Below are 16,267 nucleotides of genomic sequence, written 5' to 3' on the forward strand. Positions count from 1 at the left end.
AATATACATCTAGCAATAAAGGCAGAAAAAGACCAAAAACATATATACAGTATATATATATATATATATATATATATATATATATATATATATATATATACATATATAGTTGTTGTTGTTGTTGTCTTGTTCCTTGACTTTGTGGAAAAAAGGACAAAATGTTAATTTGTGACAATGTTCATTTGTGACAAATGTTCCTTTCTTTAATGTGTTAAAAGTCTTTTGAGAAAAAGAAAATTAATAAAGGGTTTTGTACTTTTGACCCAAAAATATTGTTCTGGGATCCACCTATGGGTCCCAACCCACTGTTTGGGAAAGAGTGATCTAAAGTATGTGCACAGTTTCACATACAGTAAACTGGCCATGATACTCTCCATGATATTGCCTACCAGAGCTAGATATTGCCATGATACTGACATGATAATGACATGATAATGCTCATGGGGGATTGACTAATGCAAATGTATCTCCACAGTGACTGCAGTTATGAGTAGCAGCAGCTTTGCAGAGCCTTGCACCCCCATTTATTGGCTCCAAATCGAACCATCAAAAATTGTCTCATTCAGTAGTGCTGGATGTGCTCTAATTTGCGCCGTTGAAATCATCAATTGTGCTATTTTCTTTAATATATACAGTAGTATAAATATTGATATGGTTATGAACTAGTAGCAGCAGTAGCCTACAGTGCCCTACAGAGGGCGGTGTAGAGCAGCAGCAGGCAGTGCTAGTTGAACATAATAAGCAGCAGTCCAGTGGTGGTGTGTACATAGCCAAATAAAACATCTAAAACAAAATATTTTGAGATAGGTGTCCTGTGTCCAGTGTCCACAGTCAAATACATAGGTACAATTCTAGGGGTTCCTTGACATGAGCAAGTTTGAGCACCACTGAATACTTTTTTTTTAATAAAACCATTAGGATCTAGAAGACATTTTTAGAATATGCCTCAGGTGTTAATGGGTTTTAATATAGCCTATGCCTAATTTGCCTACCTACATAAAATTAGTCAGCAATACCGATCCATCCACTGGTGGGTGATCTGCTCTACTGTCAAGAGAAGAGAAATATGTAATGTGGGATGAGGATCTGTAAAAGGAGTGGACGTCAACATTGGGAAGGCGTGGCTAATAAAAGTACGGGAGTTTCAGGCAGTGATCTGCTTCTACTGCTGTGATTGGGGTTAACAACAGGCTGTCACAAGGCAGGAGCCTGTTAACGTGGTGGGAGTCCGAGTGTACTAGCGCCTGGGACCAGAGAGGAGAGGACCGCTTTGCCCTGAAGTGTTTATCTCTTACCGGATGGTGAATGAAACCTGTCTCCGTTCGCCTCGAGAATAGATTCTGACGGGCAAAAATGGATAGTCAAGGCAGCCGCTGTAAAATTGTTGTGGTCGGGGACACGCAATGTGGCAAAACGGCATTGTTGCACGTTTTTGCGAAGGACTGCTATCCAGAGGTAGGTGTTCTGAAAGTGTAAGCTTTGTTTATGCGCTCTATGCGATATTCTTTACTATATGTCTGGAACCACGAGCCTGTGATTGACTGCAGTACTGCAGTAGTAGGAGTAGGACAGAGTATCCTATGTGAGCGCGTTGGACAGTTAAACTTTTATTTAACGAATTAAATTCCACCTGTCGAGATGTTTTTACTGTTAGTATGATGACAAACAGGTTTATATAATATGTTGTTCATTAGTTGTAGACTACTAGTTTTATTTGTATTTATTTTTTATTTTGATCCAAACGCTGAGAAGTCTTGTGGCTAGCCTAACTGTACACAATCCAGCAATCTCTTGTCTCTGTCTAATTTTCAGAACTATGTACCCACGGTATTTGAAAACTACACAGCCAGCTTTGAGATTGACAAGCAACGGATTGAGCTGAATATGTGGGATACGTCAGGTAAGAAGACAATAAAGTCGCGCTACATCTCTCCCATCACGCTGTAGAAGGCTATAGCCTACTGTGACTGTCGCTGCCCCAGTGCCATTACACTTTTTAAACGGTCAGACAAATTGCTTTAACCTTGGCAAGTTATGATGACGGGCACATAGTTTTTGCTCAGGGCATCTGCAATTTATGACCGCTGTCTTCGCTGGAAACTGCTGTGGCAGTCATGCCCTCAAGAGAGCACTCTGTTTGCATTCCTCTGTGCAGCGCTCTGGTTATTCCCATGATCTGCCTGGGGGTCAGGAGACTGTAGGGTCACGGGTGGTCACTCAGAACTGATTCAGACAGGACAAATCCTGTCTGATCAAACAGATCTGAGATCTCCAACTGTCCCACACAAGTTATGTCAGCAACAGCATCAATCAAGTGTCTTAAAAGCATAAACATGACTTTCGAGTGTATGGAAACTAATATAGCCTAATGCTGCATTCACACTGAGAGAAGCCAAGCTAATGGTTTTAAAAATGTCCAAGCTTTTTTTCCAGCTTGGAAATTTTAAAAGATGGTTTGCATAGAGAATACATTGAATTACCAAGCAAACCATTAGCTTGGCTTTTCTGTATGTGAATGAGGCATAACACCCCTCTCTTCTATCTGGCTGATAGCTGAACTCACATTTAAAGGCCTTTTGTATATGGAATCGGATAATGGTTCTCAGGCTCAGTGGGAAAAAAACATTTTGGGATGCCTCCCATTAAAAGTTGTTCCCAAGAGCAATACTTGTAATCCACAGCTTGGTGGAATGTCATGCCCTACAGTACCTTCAGGATGGATTGTTTTACTGAGATCTGTCCTGATATTCTGCTTATCTCTACCCAGTGGTATTAGCTTGTTATCTGACCATAGATGTCCTGACTAGGCTATCTGTACTGTATCTCACCATTCCCATCTTTGACCAAAGTCCAGAGTAAGCAACTTGCCCAAGGGAAATTCCTAAATTTGACATAAACATCCCCCAACTTACATTTCCAGTAGATGATGGGTTATTTTTGTTTTAGTTATATGGTCTTATAAGCCGGAGGAATGTTGTTTTTGCTTGCACCTTGTGGTGACCCAGAGAGTAAATCTACTTTGTCTGTCATTCGGGGCCAGAGGTCAGGGTGCTTTGCGGCTGGGAGACACCACTTGGATGGGTTCCTTTTCTCTGGGCTAATTATGCACTGGGAGTCCATCTTTAAATCCCTACACTATACCACCTCTGGCAATATTGTCGACTTTTATTTTCAACCAAGAGCCCCAACCACTATAAACATCTCCCCCGTCACCCTACCCCCATAGGGTACTTTTGAGTGTGCGTGTGTGAGCGTGTGTGCGTGCGTGCGTTCGTAGCTTCTTCTCTGCACTATTATTCAGTGATTCACATCAAACACTGGAATGTTCGTATTTTCTCTCAATGAACGCGAACATTAATTAGCTCACATTTTAGTGGCTTTCATCTGAATAAAAGGCAAGCCTCCTATCTTTCCTCTATGCATTTATTAGCGTACACCACTTACTTTCTCTGTGTTTCCATGTCTCTCATGTACGGTAGTGGCTGCAGCAATTTACTACCCAGGGCCACTTCAGCTGCTGGTGCTCTGTCTGAACCCACTACTGCAGTCGCTGTGGAGATACATTTGCATTAGTCAATCCCCCACTGACCTTCATAAGACAAAACCATAACCACTACAAATATGTTTTTTTCCTTCTCCCCCTTATTTCTAATGCATAGTGAAATCCTGAGTGTTAATTTAACTCTGAGAGTGTACACATGTAATAAACATAGTAATAAACACACAAGCCACTTTGAGTACTCAGAAAAGTGCTATATAAGTTGTATGCATGTATGTATTATTATTACTAGTAAGACGCATCAGGGCGACATGTGACCTCGCCCTAAAGGGCCCCTAAGGGCCAGTGATGTATATCGGACCAGTTATACCCTGCATGATAGTCAACAATGTTTTGTCAAAACATGCCCATATATGGGCATTAGCAAATATGGGCATTCCCAGACATAACAGGGCATCATCTGGGAATGTCCATACTGTATATGTATTTTATAAATGTTATCCTTTATTAATATATATCCATATACATATATGGACTTAATATTAATGTTTTCAGGGAAGGTAGGGTGTAAATCAGAGTAAAGCAGGCTCTTGTGCCAGTTAGGGCCTGGGATTGATGACATCAGGGATCTTCAAATTGGGCATAAAGGGGATTAAGGGGAATACCCATATATGGACTTTTACATAGGTGATGTCACCTGTGATATCACCTGTGATGTCATAGTGACAAGGGAACCAACCCATAGATGTAAAAATGTGAAGATAGTGACTTGTAGGACACACACACACACGCACGCACACACACACACACACACACACACACACACACACACACACACACACACACACACACACACACACACACACACACACACACACACACACACACACACATAGACAGACGGAGACAAGCTGTGACATTTCTCATGGTAAACTTAACACGCAGGCTTTTACAGTATGAAGATAACTTTCATCCTCTGTGGATTTATCTTCCTGTTAGGTCTAATTAATGTGGCGATGTGTGGCCTGCTGTGCGGTTAACTCCATTTAGAAAGCATTATTTCTTATAATGTGAGGGGAGATTATTTGCAGCAACTCATGCTCATCCGCTCTCACACTCCTGGCGTGGAAGGATATGTATTGCCATTAACAAAGCCTCTGGCTTATTGTCTCAGCACGGAAGCAGACCATTGATTAGTTTAGGGTCATTGATTGTGTTTACTTGTGAAGGTCTGGTCTCTCAGGACAGGTGAGAAGAAGGGTATCGTGTTGATCTAATTGAGGTCATTTTGGGAGGGCTTAACTTTGTGTGTGTTGTGTTTATGCTTGTGAGACAAATGAACGGAATGTTTATTTTGAAGAAGCATTAACATTAACAAAGGCCTTATGGCTTGTAGGGACCAGGGGGCAACTTTCAGTACCGTTTTGTATTCTGCTCTGCATTCAGCTTTGGACCATCTGGAGAATTAAGTCAATTAGAAACTGATTGAATGGAATTTAAATTAGAAAGTGTGTGTGTGTGTGTGTGTGTGTGTGTGTGTGTGTGTGTGTGTGTGTGTGTGTGTGTGTGTGTGTGTGTTTCTGAAATAGAGTGTATATGTTGTGATAGATGGGGTCATCTATTTCAGTGCTGCACAACTATCTTTTGAAATCAGTAATACATTGAGGTATTGCTGATCCTCTGATTTTCAACATCTTTCAATCAACAGTTACAGTTTGGCTATGGACCAATCAGCAATAATTTGTGCTCATTTATTGTCACTGGTTGCCAGTCTAGCTACAATGTCTACTTTCTCTCTTCCTAAAATGGCTCTTTTTTGGGGAAATATTTCCACTGACCATGGTTCTGTTAAGCTCCCGCTGACCTGTGGGAGGGATGTCTCAAGTCCTGACAGGCTGGGTTTGTGCAAGGTCCCTACAGCAATTCCATCATGTCTCCTTCTGTTTCTCATAAGCTGTTTACTCATGCCTGGTGTGTGGCCCCATTGTTGTTTCAAAAGTGGAAGTGTCAAACGTCATGCTTTTGGAGAATGCTACTTTCTGACTATAAGTGTTGTGTGACGTGTCACTAGACCGGTGGTTCTCAACCTTTTCAGGCTGCGTCCCCCAAAATAATATAATTTAACTGGGCCCCCCCCCCCCCCCACCCTGACATTACATTTTGTATAACACTGTTCTATTGTGAAAATAGCCGATCTATTGTGAAGCATGTAGATCGGCTATTTTCACAATAGAATAGTTAAGGCCTCTAATATTTGACAATTTGTCAATTTTAGAGGTAGTAAAAGTCCTTAAATTGTCACTTTAGAAATGTGCAGATACCCTAGTCTACCCAACATACTTAAACTGTATGTTGTTTTGTTTACTGTTGAGTGAGAAAACAAATGTTTCACATTAAGTTAATCATCTGGGGACCCCCCAAAATAATTTGGGGACCCTCCCTGGGGGTCCCGACTCCCAGGTTGAGAACCACTGCACTAGACAAGTAAAATAAAAATAAGAAGTCAGTTGAAACATATGTTTAGGTTTAACTCTCTCTCTAAACAGCCCTCTTTATTCTATTCTTTCCTGTAACACCTTGCAAATGGCAGACTCCGCGACCGCGTGCATCTTCACAGACACTGGGATTGTTGTTTTCACTCGAGATAATGACAAGACACAGTGCTGTTCCATCAACCAGCGCGCATGCACGCACACACACACACACACACACACACACACACACACACACACACACACACACACACACACACACACACACACACACTATTCGACATTCCTCTGGTGTCTATGTGTTTGTTAAACTCAACATTCTGAGTGCACTGGACCAGTAGGCCGTCCACAGGGCTGTAAAAACAAGCTTTAGTTTGGAAGGCCTTCCATTCCTCAACCCTTTCCACTTGATTAATCTTTAATGGAGAGTGAGTGAACTACAACCGCTATGCAGGGATGAAATAAAACCAACATACCCCCCCCCCCCCCTCCCCGATTCAACCCATAACTCTAGTCTGTACCCCTCTGGAGCTCGAGGGGGTGGGAGGGGGGGGGGGGGACTCGTTGCTTAGCTCTGAAAGTACTTTCAGGCTTGATATCATCTGAGCAGCAAACATGCTGATCAGAGGAGATCAGGTGGGATTATACGATTATTGACTAGCTGCAGCAATTGGCAAATGTATTTGCTCTCTCTGTATTTCTGGATCCCTGCCTGGATATTACTTCAGAATTTTTAAAAGCACAGGATTTTGATATGCCCCAAGGTTACTTTTTTCGTGGGGATCATGAATGGGATTCTGTTGTAGGCAGTGATGACAAAAAGAAAAGCTTTTAATTTATTTCTCATCGTCCTCAAATGAGGTTGATGTCATCTTATGAGCTGCTGTTTACATTTATTAATATAAATACTTTGCTCAAGCCATGTACTAACTGTACATAATACTCCCAGCTTTTTATTTGACCAACCTAAGGCAATACATGTCTTAGGCCGGCTTTACACTGCCTCTGAAATCTAGCCTGAATCAGATCTGAGTCACATCAAAAGTGGAATCAGATTTTTTTTAAATAGTCTAAATCCAGACAGGTCACATGCATGTCACATGAAATCCCACATCCAGAGGTGGTTTCAAATCCGATCCATATTGGATCTGAGGACATCTGACTCAGTCTGAAAGCAGCAACCACATCCACCCCATAGAGTTATATGCAAGTCACATGCAAGTCACATCAAACTGGCAAAGCGTCACTTGCTGTGCGACCCGAGCATCATTACAGAGCGAGAGTATTTACTATTTGATTACAGCGCACTGAGCATATGAGAAAAAGAAAAGAGAAGAGAGAAAACACGTGAGCTAAACAAACAGTTAAAACCAGAGAGAAGAGCGAAACACAAGAGTAAAGAAAAGAAGAGAGAAAAACAATATTGTAACGTGTGTTTACTATGGTCTATTATGTCGCATTTCCTGAACGTAATCAACTAGCGTCGACGTAGTGACCTAACGTCATGCCGCCTACGTCGTTACCACGGTAACCAATTAAGCATACATGTCGCCGCAGGGCAGCTTTGGGCTGACGCTGTCTCAACGCACAGATCAGATCTGTGTCACTTGCAAATGCTGTGTGAAAACTCGGGCCAAAAGATCGGATTTGACAACCAAATCGGATTTGGGCTGGATTTGACTGCAGTCTAAATCCGGCCTAAATAAACCTGTTTTGATCATGAGTTGAATTGCAGGCACACCCTGTGTTAGGAAAGAGCATCAGGATGTTTTTTTTGGGGTCAGAGAACGCTACACTGTTTTCAGAATATGACCCCTGGACCCCTGGTAAAACCTCTTTTGTTGAAAGCCCCTCTCTATACCCACATAAACCAGTTCATCCCTTTGCATAGGTGATAAGATATTGTCCTTTATACAGTCATTATACCACCATTAGAGTGCTACATTTGGCACAAAAATGTATTGTAAAGTGGTTTTATATCTATTTATTCAACACTACGTCTCTAGGAGGCTCATTGCTGATAATGGGAAGGATGCAGCCCATACTATTTTAGGGGATGTCAAGCATAATATTGAGAGCACTTCACAGGCACTGATTTACTGAAAGGGATGCGCTATTTAAAAATGTATGTGGGTTCCTGTTTTTGAAGCCCACCTTGTTGGACAACAAGCACTTGTTGAATTGTGTTTAAACACAGGAAAAGTGAAGACAGGAGAGGGTCTCTAATAACACAGTTACTGCCATGTTGGCGACTGCCATGGAGATCCCTGCTCTGAGTATCTGACATCACTGTGAGGTGTCAGGCGTTACCCATCCGGACGGATACATGGCGACTGCAACTCAAACGAGTTGGAGTAGTGCTCGCAACCTTTGAGTAAAAAACCTCGGTTCAAAGTGGAGCTGTGTGTGTGTGTGTGTGTGTGTGTGTGTGTGTGTGTGTGTGTGTGTGTGTGTGTGTGTGTGTGCAGTGCCCCTCCTTTAACTTGTGTGGCCACTCAAGGTATTGCCAGGCTACAGACATACCCAGCCAGCCACATAGCCAGCCAGCCACAGACATACCTGTCTATTGGGAGCGCTTTCACCGCTCTATTAAAAAGCCATACGTTTCTGAACACGGAATTGGCAAAGGTTCACCAAAGATGTCTGCACTGCAAAATCCTGAGTGTTCTGTTAATTTAACTCCTGACCTAATAGTGTAGAAATGGAGTGTTAAATTAACTTGGGTAGTAGTACTGTCTGCACCAGAGCTTTCTGTCAGGATGCAGTTTAGCCAGGCTGTGGGCAATGGCGATAAAAAAGTGTCTCTCTCTCTCTTTTATGCACTGTTCTTTGCCTTCATCTGCGTTCCCTGTCGCTGTGATAGCTCATTAGTCAGGGTGGCTGGTGAAGCACGGGCTGCGCTGACCTGAAGTCAGGGACAAAGTGAAGCGGAGGGAGGTGTGGGTACGAGCTCTGTGTGAGAGGGCCAATCTATGACGGGAACACATACCGGTATATAGGCTATAATTAACACTCCAAATATCAAGTCTCAGAGGCACATAAACACGCACGCACGCACGCACGCACGCACGCACGCACGCGCACACACACACACACACACACACACACACACACACACACACACACACACACACACACACACACACTTACACATCTATGCCGCAACGTGCACGCTGACACAACCATGCAAAGCTGCTTACCGCCACCTGGTCCACGCAGGGCACACACCCAATGGTTCTGCTCATCTCCATGTGTCTACAAAGCATCACACATGTTGCTTTTCCGCCTGCCAGCTCAGGGTGGATATCTAAAGATATTGTGTATCTCTTGCTTCTTATATTGAATCTTATATTGAATTATTATATTGTTGTGGTCGGGCAGAAGCCATGTATGTCCAAAAAAACATTACTTTTTAAGGAAATAGAGAAAAGAACTGAAAGAATGGAACCAATGTAGTTGTCAATACTTTTTGTTGGTTAAATGTTAAATGAATACATTTATTTGTAAAACCCACAGACAGGCGTAACGACTTTACCCATTCAGGCCGGGAACACATTTTAGTGTATGACAGGGGCTTACAGTACATGTACAGTATGTAGCAACATATTTGTTTTTGTAGGCTAATTTCTGATTTAGGCCTAACTCGGGGGTCAGCAACCCGCGGCTCAAGAGCCGCATGCGGCTCTTTAGTGCCGACCTAGTGGCTCCCTGGAGCTTTTTCAAAAATGTATGAAAATGGAAAAATATATTTTTTGTTTTAATATGGTTTCTGTAGGAGGACAGACACACAAACATTCTTAACGTTTTCCAATGCTGTAACAATGTGTAGAATAAATATTAAATTTCAACATTCTCTCCAGGATGCGCTGCAGGGAAAATAAACATTTAATCATGAATACTCATTATGTATTTGTAGGCTTTTCATTTTTTGTGGCTCCAGACAGATTCGTTTTTTTTTTTTTGGTCCAATATGGCTCTTTCAACATTTTGGGTTGCCGACCCCTGGCCTAACTATAGGTTAGGCCTTAATGGGTTAAACCTGGCTTCCCTATTTTGGGTATATGCAACAAATTTCATATTCTTATATAGTGAAAATAGAAATAGATCTAATGTGATTTTTTTAGATTGGCTATTTTTGCTGCCTTTGCCTTAAAAGATCACAGACAAACTATAAAATACAGCATGGGTCTTCAACAGGGGATCCGGGACCCCTAGGGGGTCCTCAGAGTTACAACAGGGGTTGTAGATCGGCTATTTTCGGCAAAGAGCTTTGGTGTAGAAGGGAAAAAGAGAAGACTAAGTACACATTGAAAGGTCAAGTTTATTAAGTATTGACGGTTCAAGTGGTTAAATATCTGAAAACACACATTGACATGAATCCAAAATACACTGATGATCGTGCTGTCAAACAATGAAACTATATGGAATCTGTTTCAAATATTTTTATTAGTTTTATACATAAGTATATGACATATTGTAAGGACACTGATACATTTTTAACGTAAAGACAAAAGGAAAAAATAACGAAACTATATGGAATCTAAGAACAGATTGTGGGGGTCCCTGCTGTATTTCTCTCTCAACTAAGGGGTCCTTGGTCTGAAAATGTTGAAGACCCCTGAAATACAATTCATTTATAGGGAGGGGGAAATGAGACGGTGACCATGGATACAGCAGCGAAGCTCATGCTGCATGATGCAGTCTCAACTCTCAAGCCTAATCTATGCTCCGTCATGCGATAGTGTCGCGCGCTGAGAATAGCAGACCTACAAGCTCAAGCCCAAACGCGTTGTGAGCTGTAGGTCGGTTATTCTCGGCACGAGACACTGCTGTGTGACGAAGTATGAAATCGGGCCTCAAACTGCAGCTCACTGAGCACCAGCCAAAGCTGGGTAATTTGTTTTAATACCATGTCCAGTGCTGAACAGCTCTGCACACTGCTGATAGCGAGGAGTAATCGTAACAAGTAGTTATTAGTGATTGAACATTTGGCAGCCATTGCTATAAGGCGCACTTGGGTTTTGTAATGTTGAGGAAAAAAAGAGTACTTAAGGGTTTTTAATTAGCTCTCATTGACGCAGACTGCGGAGCCCTGCGGTAGAATAGGACTATTATAATGAGTGACAGACAGTAATTAAAGTTGTTACACACAGAAAAATCCGGAGTGTTTATCTAACTCTGAGACACCAGTACAGAGTACACTCTCAGAGTAGAAAGGGATAAATGAACACTGTGGCTTTTACTGTGTATGGGGATATGCCACATGCTCCTTGTGGGTTGTGAGGACCCACTCATGTCTTACGTGTCTGCCCTCCCGAAATCTGCAGAATACGCCAAAAAGTAAAAGTTGTTATATTTCATTCACAAGAATTTCATTCACAAGCAGAATTGGAAATAGAAATAGAAATACTAATGGATAATTATAATACTTTGATAAGATTTAGACACAAAGAATCCATGGATATTCACATATGCATTGTGTGTGTGTGTGTGTGTGTGTGTGTGTGTGTGTGTGTGTGTGTGTGTGTGTGTGTGTGTGTGTGTGTGTGTGTGTGTGTGTGTGTGTGTGTGTGTGTGTGTGTGTGAGAGAGAGAGAGAGCACGTGCGTGCTTGCGTGTGCATGTGTGTGTGTGTGGTTAAGCATGTGACAGTGTATGGGAATTTCAACAGCCTTGACCCCCCTCACCCACCCACACACCCCTCTCCCTATTGTGCCTCAGCTGACCAGAATCGGGATGGGGGGGGGTTGATGAGGAGTTCTTGGATTTTATTTTGTTTTGTTTTTTCGGAGGGCGGGGGGGGGGGGGGGGGGGGGGTTGATGTTGGGAAGCACAACAGCTGCCTGGACCAATAGGCTAGGGTATAAAGGGTTGGGCGGGTGAGTAGGTGAAGTGGATGGGATGATGGTTGAAGAGGGTGGGGGGGATGGGTTTAGTATGTAGACCAGTGGTTCTCAATCTTTTTAGCTCGAGACCCAAAAGAGAAATTTGTGAAAATAGCACATCTACAAACTCACAAGCAGATTCGCGACGTGTTGTGAGCTGCTATTTTCACTAGTTCTTAAACATTTGTTTTCTAATTTATGGAATTTCTTAAACATTTCTTTGATTTCTTCATGAAATTACTGGAAAATAAAAATGAATTTTGTTTTTAATTCATGAAAACAATAGCTTTTTTGGGAATGTTTTTTGAAAATATTTGGAATAATAATAAAAATCACACCCGTGTGAAGTGGAGCTGTGTGTGTGTGTGTGTGTGTGTGTGTGTGTGTGTGTGTGTGTGTGTGTGTGTGTGTGTGTGTGTGTGTGTGTGTGTGTGTGGATCATGTGTACCGATTTTTGTGACATTTGAAGAAAATATGTAGGAAAAGGAGCAAAAAGTGTGTTTTGGAGAAAATTCAAGATGGCGGAAAATCTATCATGGCGCAAATGGGCGTGGCCTATATGGGGAGATGCGTCATGACCCAAGGAATCCAGGGAAAAAATATTTTTAATTTTCCGACCTACGGTTCAAGAGTTACAGGCCAAAACGTAAAGTGGGGTGTTATGGCGCCACCATGCGGCCAAATGACACAATTATTTTTTATTTAATCCTTGAAATCATTATGAACCTCCTCTCCAAGTCTTGAAACTCTAGCCCCTATGGTTTGCGAGAGACAAATAATTGAATGTGAGTTTTTGCGATTCCCATTATAAGTCAATGGGGAAAATTAATTCACTAATAAATTAATATCAATTAAACTATTGAACCTTTCTCTTAGCAAGTTACTAGCCCACGATTCCCGAGTAAGCCGGTCGATTTGACATATGGCGCGAGTGTGTGGTGGCAAAACTGTGGGACTAGTAGCGTGCCGAAGTTTAGGAAGTTCAGGCTACATACAGACACACACACACACAGACAGACAGACACACAGACCCACACGGCCACGTATAGGGAGCCTGTGCTTCACACAGCTCCAAAAACCCATAAAAATCTGTCTGCGACCCACAAATGTGTCCCGACCGAGTGTTTGGGAACCAGTGATGTAGACCATGCTATAAGAGCAGCTAGTGTTCCAGCCCATTGAAAAGGGGGAAACGGAGACAGAAGGAGAGGTGTACATCTGTGCCTATTCCCTTACAGGCCTGCTGAACCCGAGCCCCCAGGCTTTGTGTCGCATTGTGGGTCAGGTTTGATGCTGGCACCTGGGAGACTTGACCCACTCGGGTCCTCCGGGAACACAGGGCCGCACAAAAACTGACTGTGTTGTCCTCCCCCCCAACACTCAGTCTCAGAGCTTAATGTACATCCTTCCTATTGCTTGTTTGAAAGGACAAAACCGGCTTACTGTTGATCATGTATGTCACTTGTAGGCAGGTCGCTGAACTGCCCACAGTCCTCCTCTGATACACAAAGTGAATAGACAGAAATGGTGCCTTCTTATAATGAACATTTAGTCAAGAACACTCACGTCTAAGTAGATTTATTGCATAAATGTAATACAGTTAATCTTGGCGTTAAAGGGCTCCACGTTCGGAGATGTTCCCTGAATTTTGTGCATGCTTTTTGAGCATGCTAAGCAAAACCAGGGAACGCAAGCAGTACCCCCCCCATAGGGATACAATAGCAGAACAATAGCAATATATTGACATGTAACAGTCAAAATCACAGTATTTGAGCTTAACAACATTGACATGTAACTTAATCAGACATTCACAAGTATTTGAGCTTAGCCAGACTGATCGTGCAAAGGTAGAGGCTGGGGTGGAGGAGGCAGCTAGCAGCGAATGATTCAGAATCTTCGGAAATCAAGCACTGTAGGTAGAGAAAGCAAGCCGTATTTTAAGGCGCCTTCCCTACTGATTGAGAGCTTTGATTGGAGTAAATGGCAGTCATGTGACGTAATGACCAGCAGATATGAGAATGTGGAATGAGAACAGAGCTGACTGACACCTGACTACAGGTGGGCGGGACGACTCCTGTGTCCTGCATACATTAACGTGTCGCTTCAATTAGTGAGGACCAATTATATGAAGGTTGAAAATAGCTTTAGTGGTAACACTGAAAACGTTCTGTGTAGCTGTTGTCACTTATATTTCATTGAATGCTGTCAGGTTAACTCCCACTCAAAGGCATTTATTTCCATGCAGCAGCAACCATTGAGCGATTGAGTCATGCAGGTTGACTGGAGAGGAGACTCACACAGGGAGCAGCTATGGAAATCTCTCTCTCTCTCACCATCCCTCCCTCTGGACCGGGCCCTCAGGCGAGTCGCAGCAGAGCCCACAGCGGTGGCCAGCTTTGATCAGCCAACTTCAAGCTGCTGCATTAACTGGCTGTGTCTGTGTGGCTCCCACTGGGGCCGGTGTCTCGATCCGTCCCGCCTTCCACCTCCGCGAGAGCAAAGCCTCTCTCGGCGTTCACCCAGCCGACCGTGAGGAGATCAGGGCTCGCTGGTCTCTTGGCTCCCCTCCTTCACCAGCCCCCTCAAACTGCCCCCCTCTCCCTGCAGTGTCCCCCCGTGCACCACAGCTTCAATCATTTATGTATGACTTTATTTATATACTTTCTCTCTACCGCTGCTTTTGTGGAAGTAGAATTGCACTTGGATGTTAGTGGCCTGTTTCTTCCTGAGGGCCTCCCCAGGGAGCTTCACAGTGGGCTTGGGATGGATAGGGCTATGATAGGGATGTGTCTGGGACTCTGGATTGTGGGTTTTATCATGGGGGAAGGGTGGGGCGCATGGACCAGGGGAATGTCCTTTTTTCACTCTTCACAAGTTCTCTATTAATTTGCTCATAACAAGTTGCCTGAATACGCTTCTCCCCTGTCAGACAGATAGCTGGAGACCAGAAAGCCTCTTTTAATGTCACTACTCTAATGAAAGTCCTCAGCCAGGGACATGAGATTAAAAAAAGCGAACGAGAGAGAAAATTAATGACGGAGAATGAGAGCCAGGCGACCGTGAAAGTAAAGCATCCGATCTCTGCTGTTTTACAGCCGAGAGAAAATTTAGGACGTGAAAATGTAAATGTTTCCTTTGCCACACGAGTGTGTGAGTGTGTGTGTTTGAGTACAAGGGCCTTTTCAGAACAGAACTGAATTAATTACTGCACAGTAATCCACATCCTTCTCATTTTGAACTTGAGTAGATGGTAGCTCTGTTCCATAGCTTTAGAAGGAGTTCTCCTTAACGCTATGGGACCGATGAGCCCTTGTGCTCACACCCCATCGTCCGTAGTAAAAAATAAAATAATACACTTTGGCTACTCACCAAAACAAGACGATTTAGTTGAAAGCCTACTTCCCCAAGTGGGAACACTTGGGGAAGTGAGCCCCCCACCTCACGTCTAATATACACCTTTTGGCCTGAAAAGGACACAGTGGTGTAACTATTTTTTTTTTCTTCCGGTGAAATATTTCGTAAATTTACAAAAAGTGTATTTTAGACGTGACGTGAGTAGGCTTTCAACATCTTAAACCCGCTTTGTTTTGTTGAGTAGCGAAAGATTTTTAAAATGTTTACTACAGAGGAGAGGCTGCGCAGCCTGGGCTACTACTTGTATATTGATTAACCCTTTGAGTCCGTTTCAAGGCACAATGAATCTTTGCCCACAGCCAGGCACACTGCATGAAGAGCAGTACTTGGTAGCTCATCCCAGAGAGTGGGAACAGCAAAAATAATAAATAAAGTGCCTTCATTGAAAGCTCCCCTAGCAGCCAAGAACAGGTTGTTTACCGTTGTGGCTGAAAAAGGTGGTGTTCTTTTTTCAAGATAAAACCTTTCATAACGTTTATCATTTGATATATTTTGGGCAGTGCTAACCGCTCCTACGTCTGGCTTTGTGTGTAGGTCCCTATGTATGAGTGTCTAAATGAGCACGGAACTCCATGGAGATAACTGACGGCACAGACAGAACGGCCCATACAAGGAGATATACACATGTGTTGTGTTTGATATTTAATAACAGCCTGAAATGTCCCAACTCTGGTGAGAGTGTAAAATGTACCCGTGTGTGATTTTACTGGGTAAGTGGGTGTCCACTTACACAGTCCCTCTTCCGTTATCTCCTGGTAGACGAGCTCACAACCTATTCCGGATGTCCTTTGTCTGATCTTATCAGTTCACTTAAGCCTTCCCATAACACAGAAATGCATGCTATTTCATTGATTGTTTCAAAAATATGCAGAAATTGTCCAAAACATATTTGGAATACAATTAGGAGTCTGGAAATACACCTTTGCAGATAGATTTTTAAATACATTTTAGCTACAAAATATATCTTTTTACATATGA

At 42.8% G+C, this 16,267-nt stretch overlaps 1 protein-coding gene across 1 annotated transcript in view; it reads left to right on the top strand.

Annotated features, from left to right (window-relative positions):
- Nucleotides 1-1,347: 1,347 nt before the first annotated feature.
- rnd2 (Rho family GTPase 2) overlaps nucleotides 1,348-16,267 on the top strand; it is a gene marked incomplete at its 3' end in the record, with an annotated part of 35,412 nt that continues 20,492 nt past the window's right edge. Inside the window, exons 1-2 of the mRNA XM_080724113.1 lie at nucleotides 1,348-1,455; nucleotides 1,813-1,900. Of these exons, the coding sequence (XP_080580239.1) occupies nucleotides 1,354-1,455; nucleotides 1,813-1,900 (190 nt within the window). The 5' untranslated portion in view covers nucleotides 1,348-1,353. The remainder of the gene's footprint in view (nucleotides 1,456-1,812; nucleotides 1,901-16,267) is intronic.

Source organism: Nannobrachium achirus (genome assembly GCF_963921795.1).
Source record: "Nannobrachium achirus genome assembly, chromosome: 4".
Classification (NCBI taxonomy): Eukaryota; Metazoa; Chordata; class Actinopteri; order Myctophiformes; family Myctophidae; genus Nannobrachium; species Nannobrachium achirus.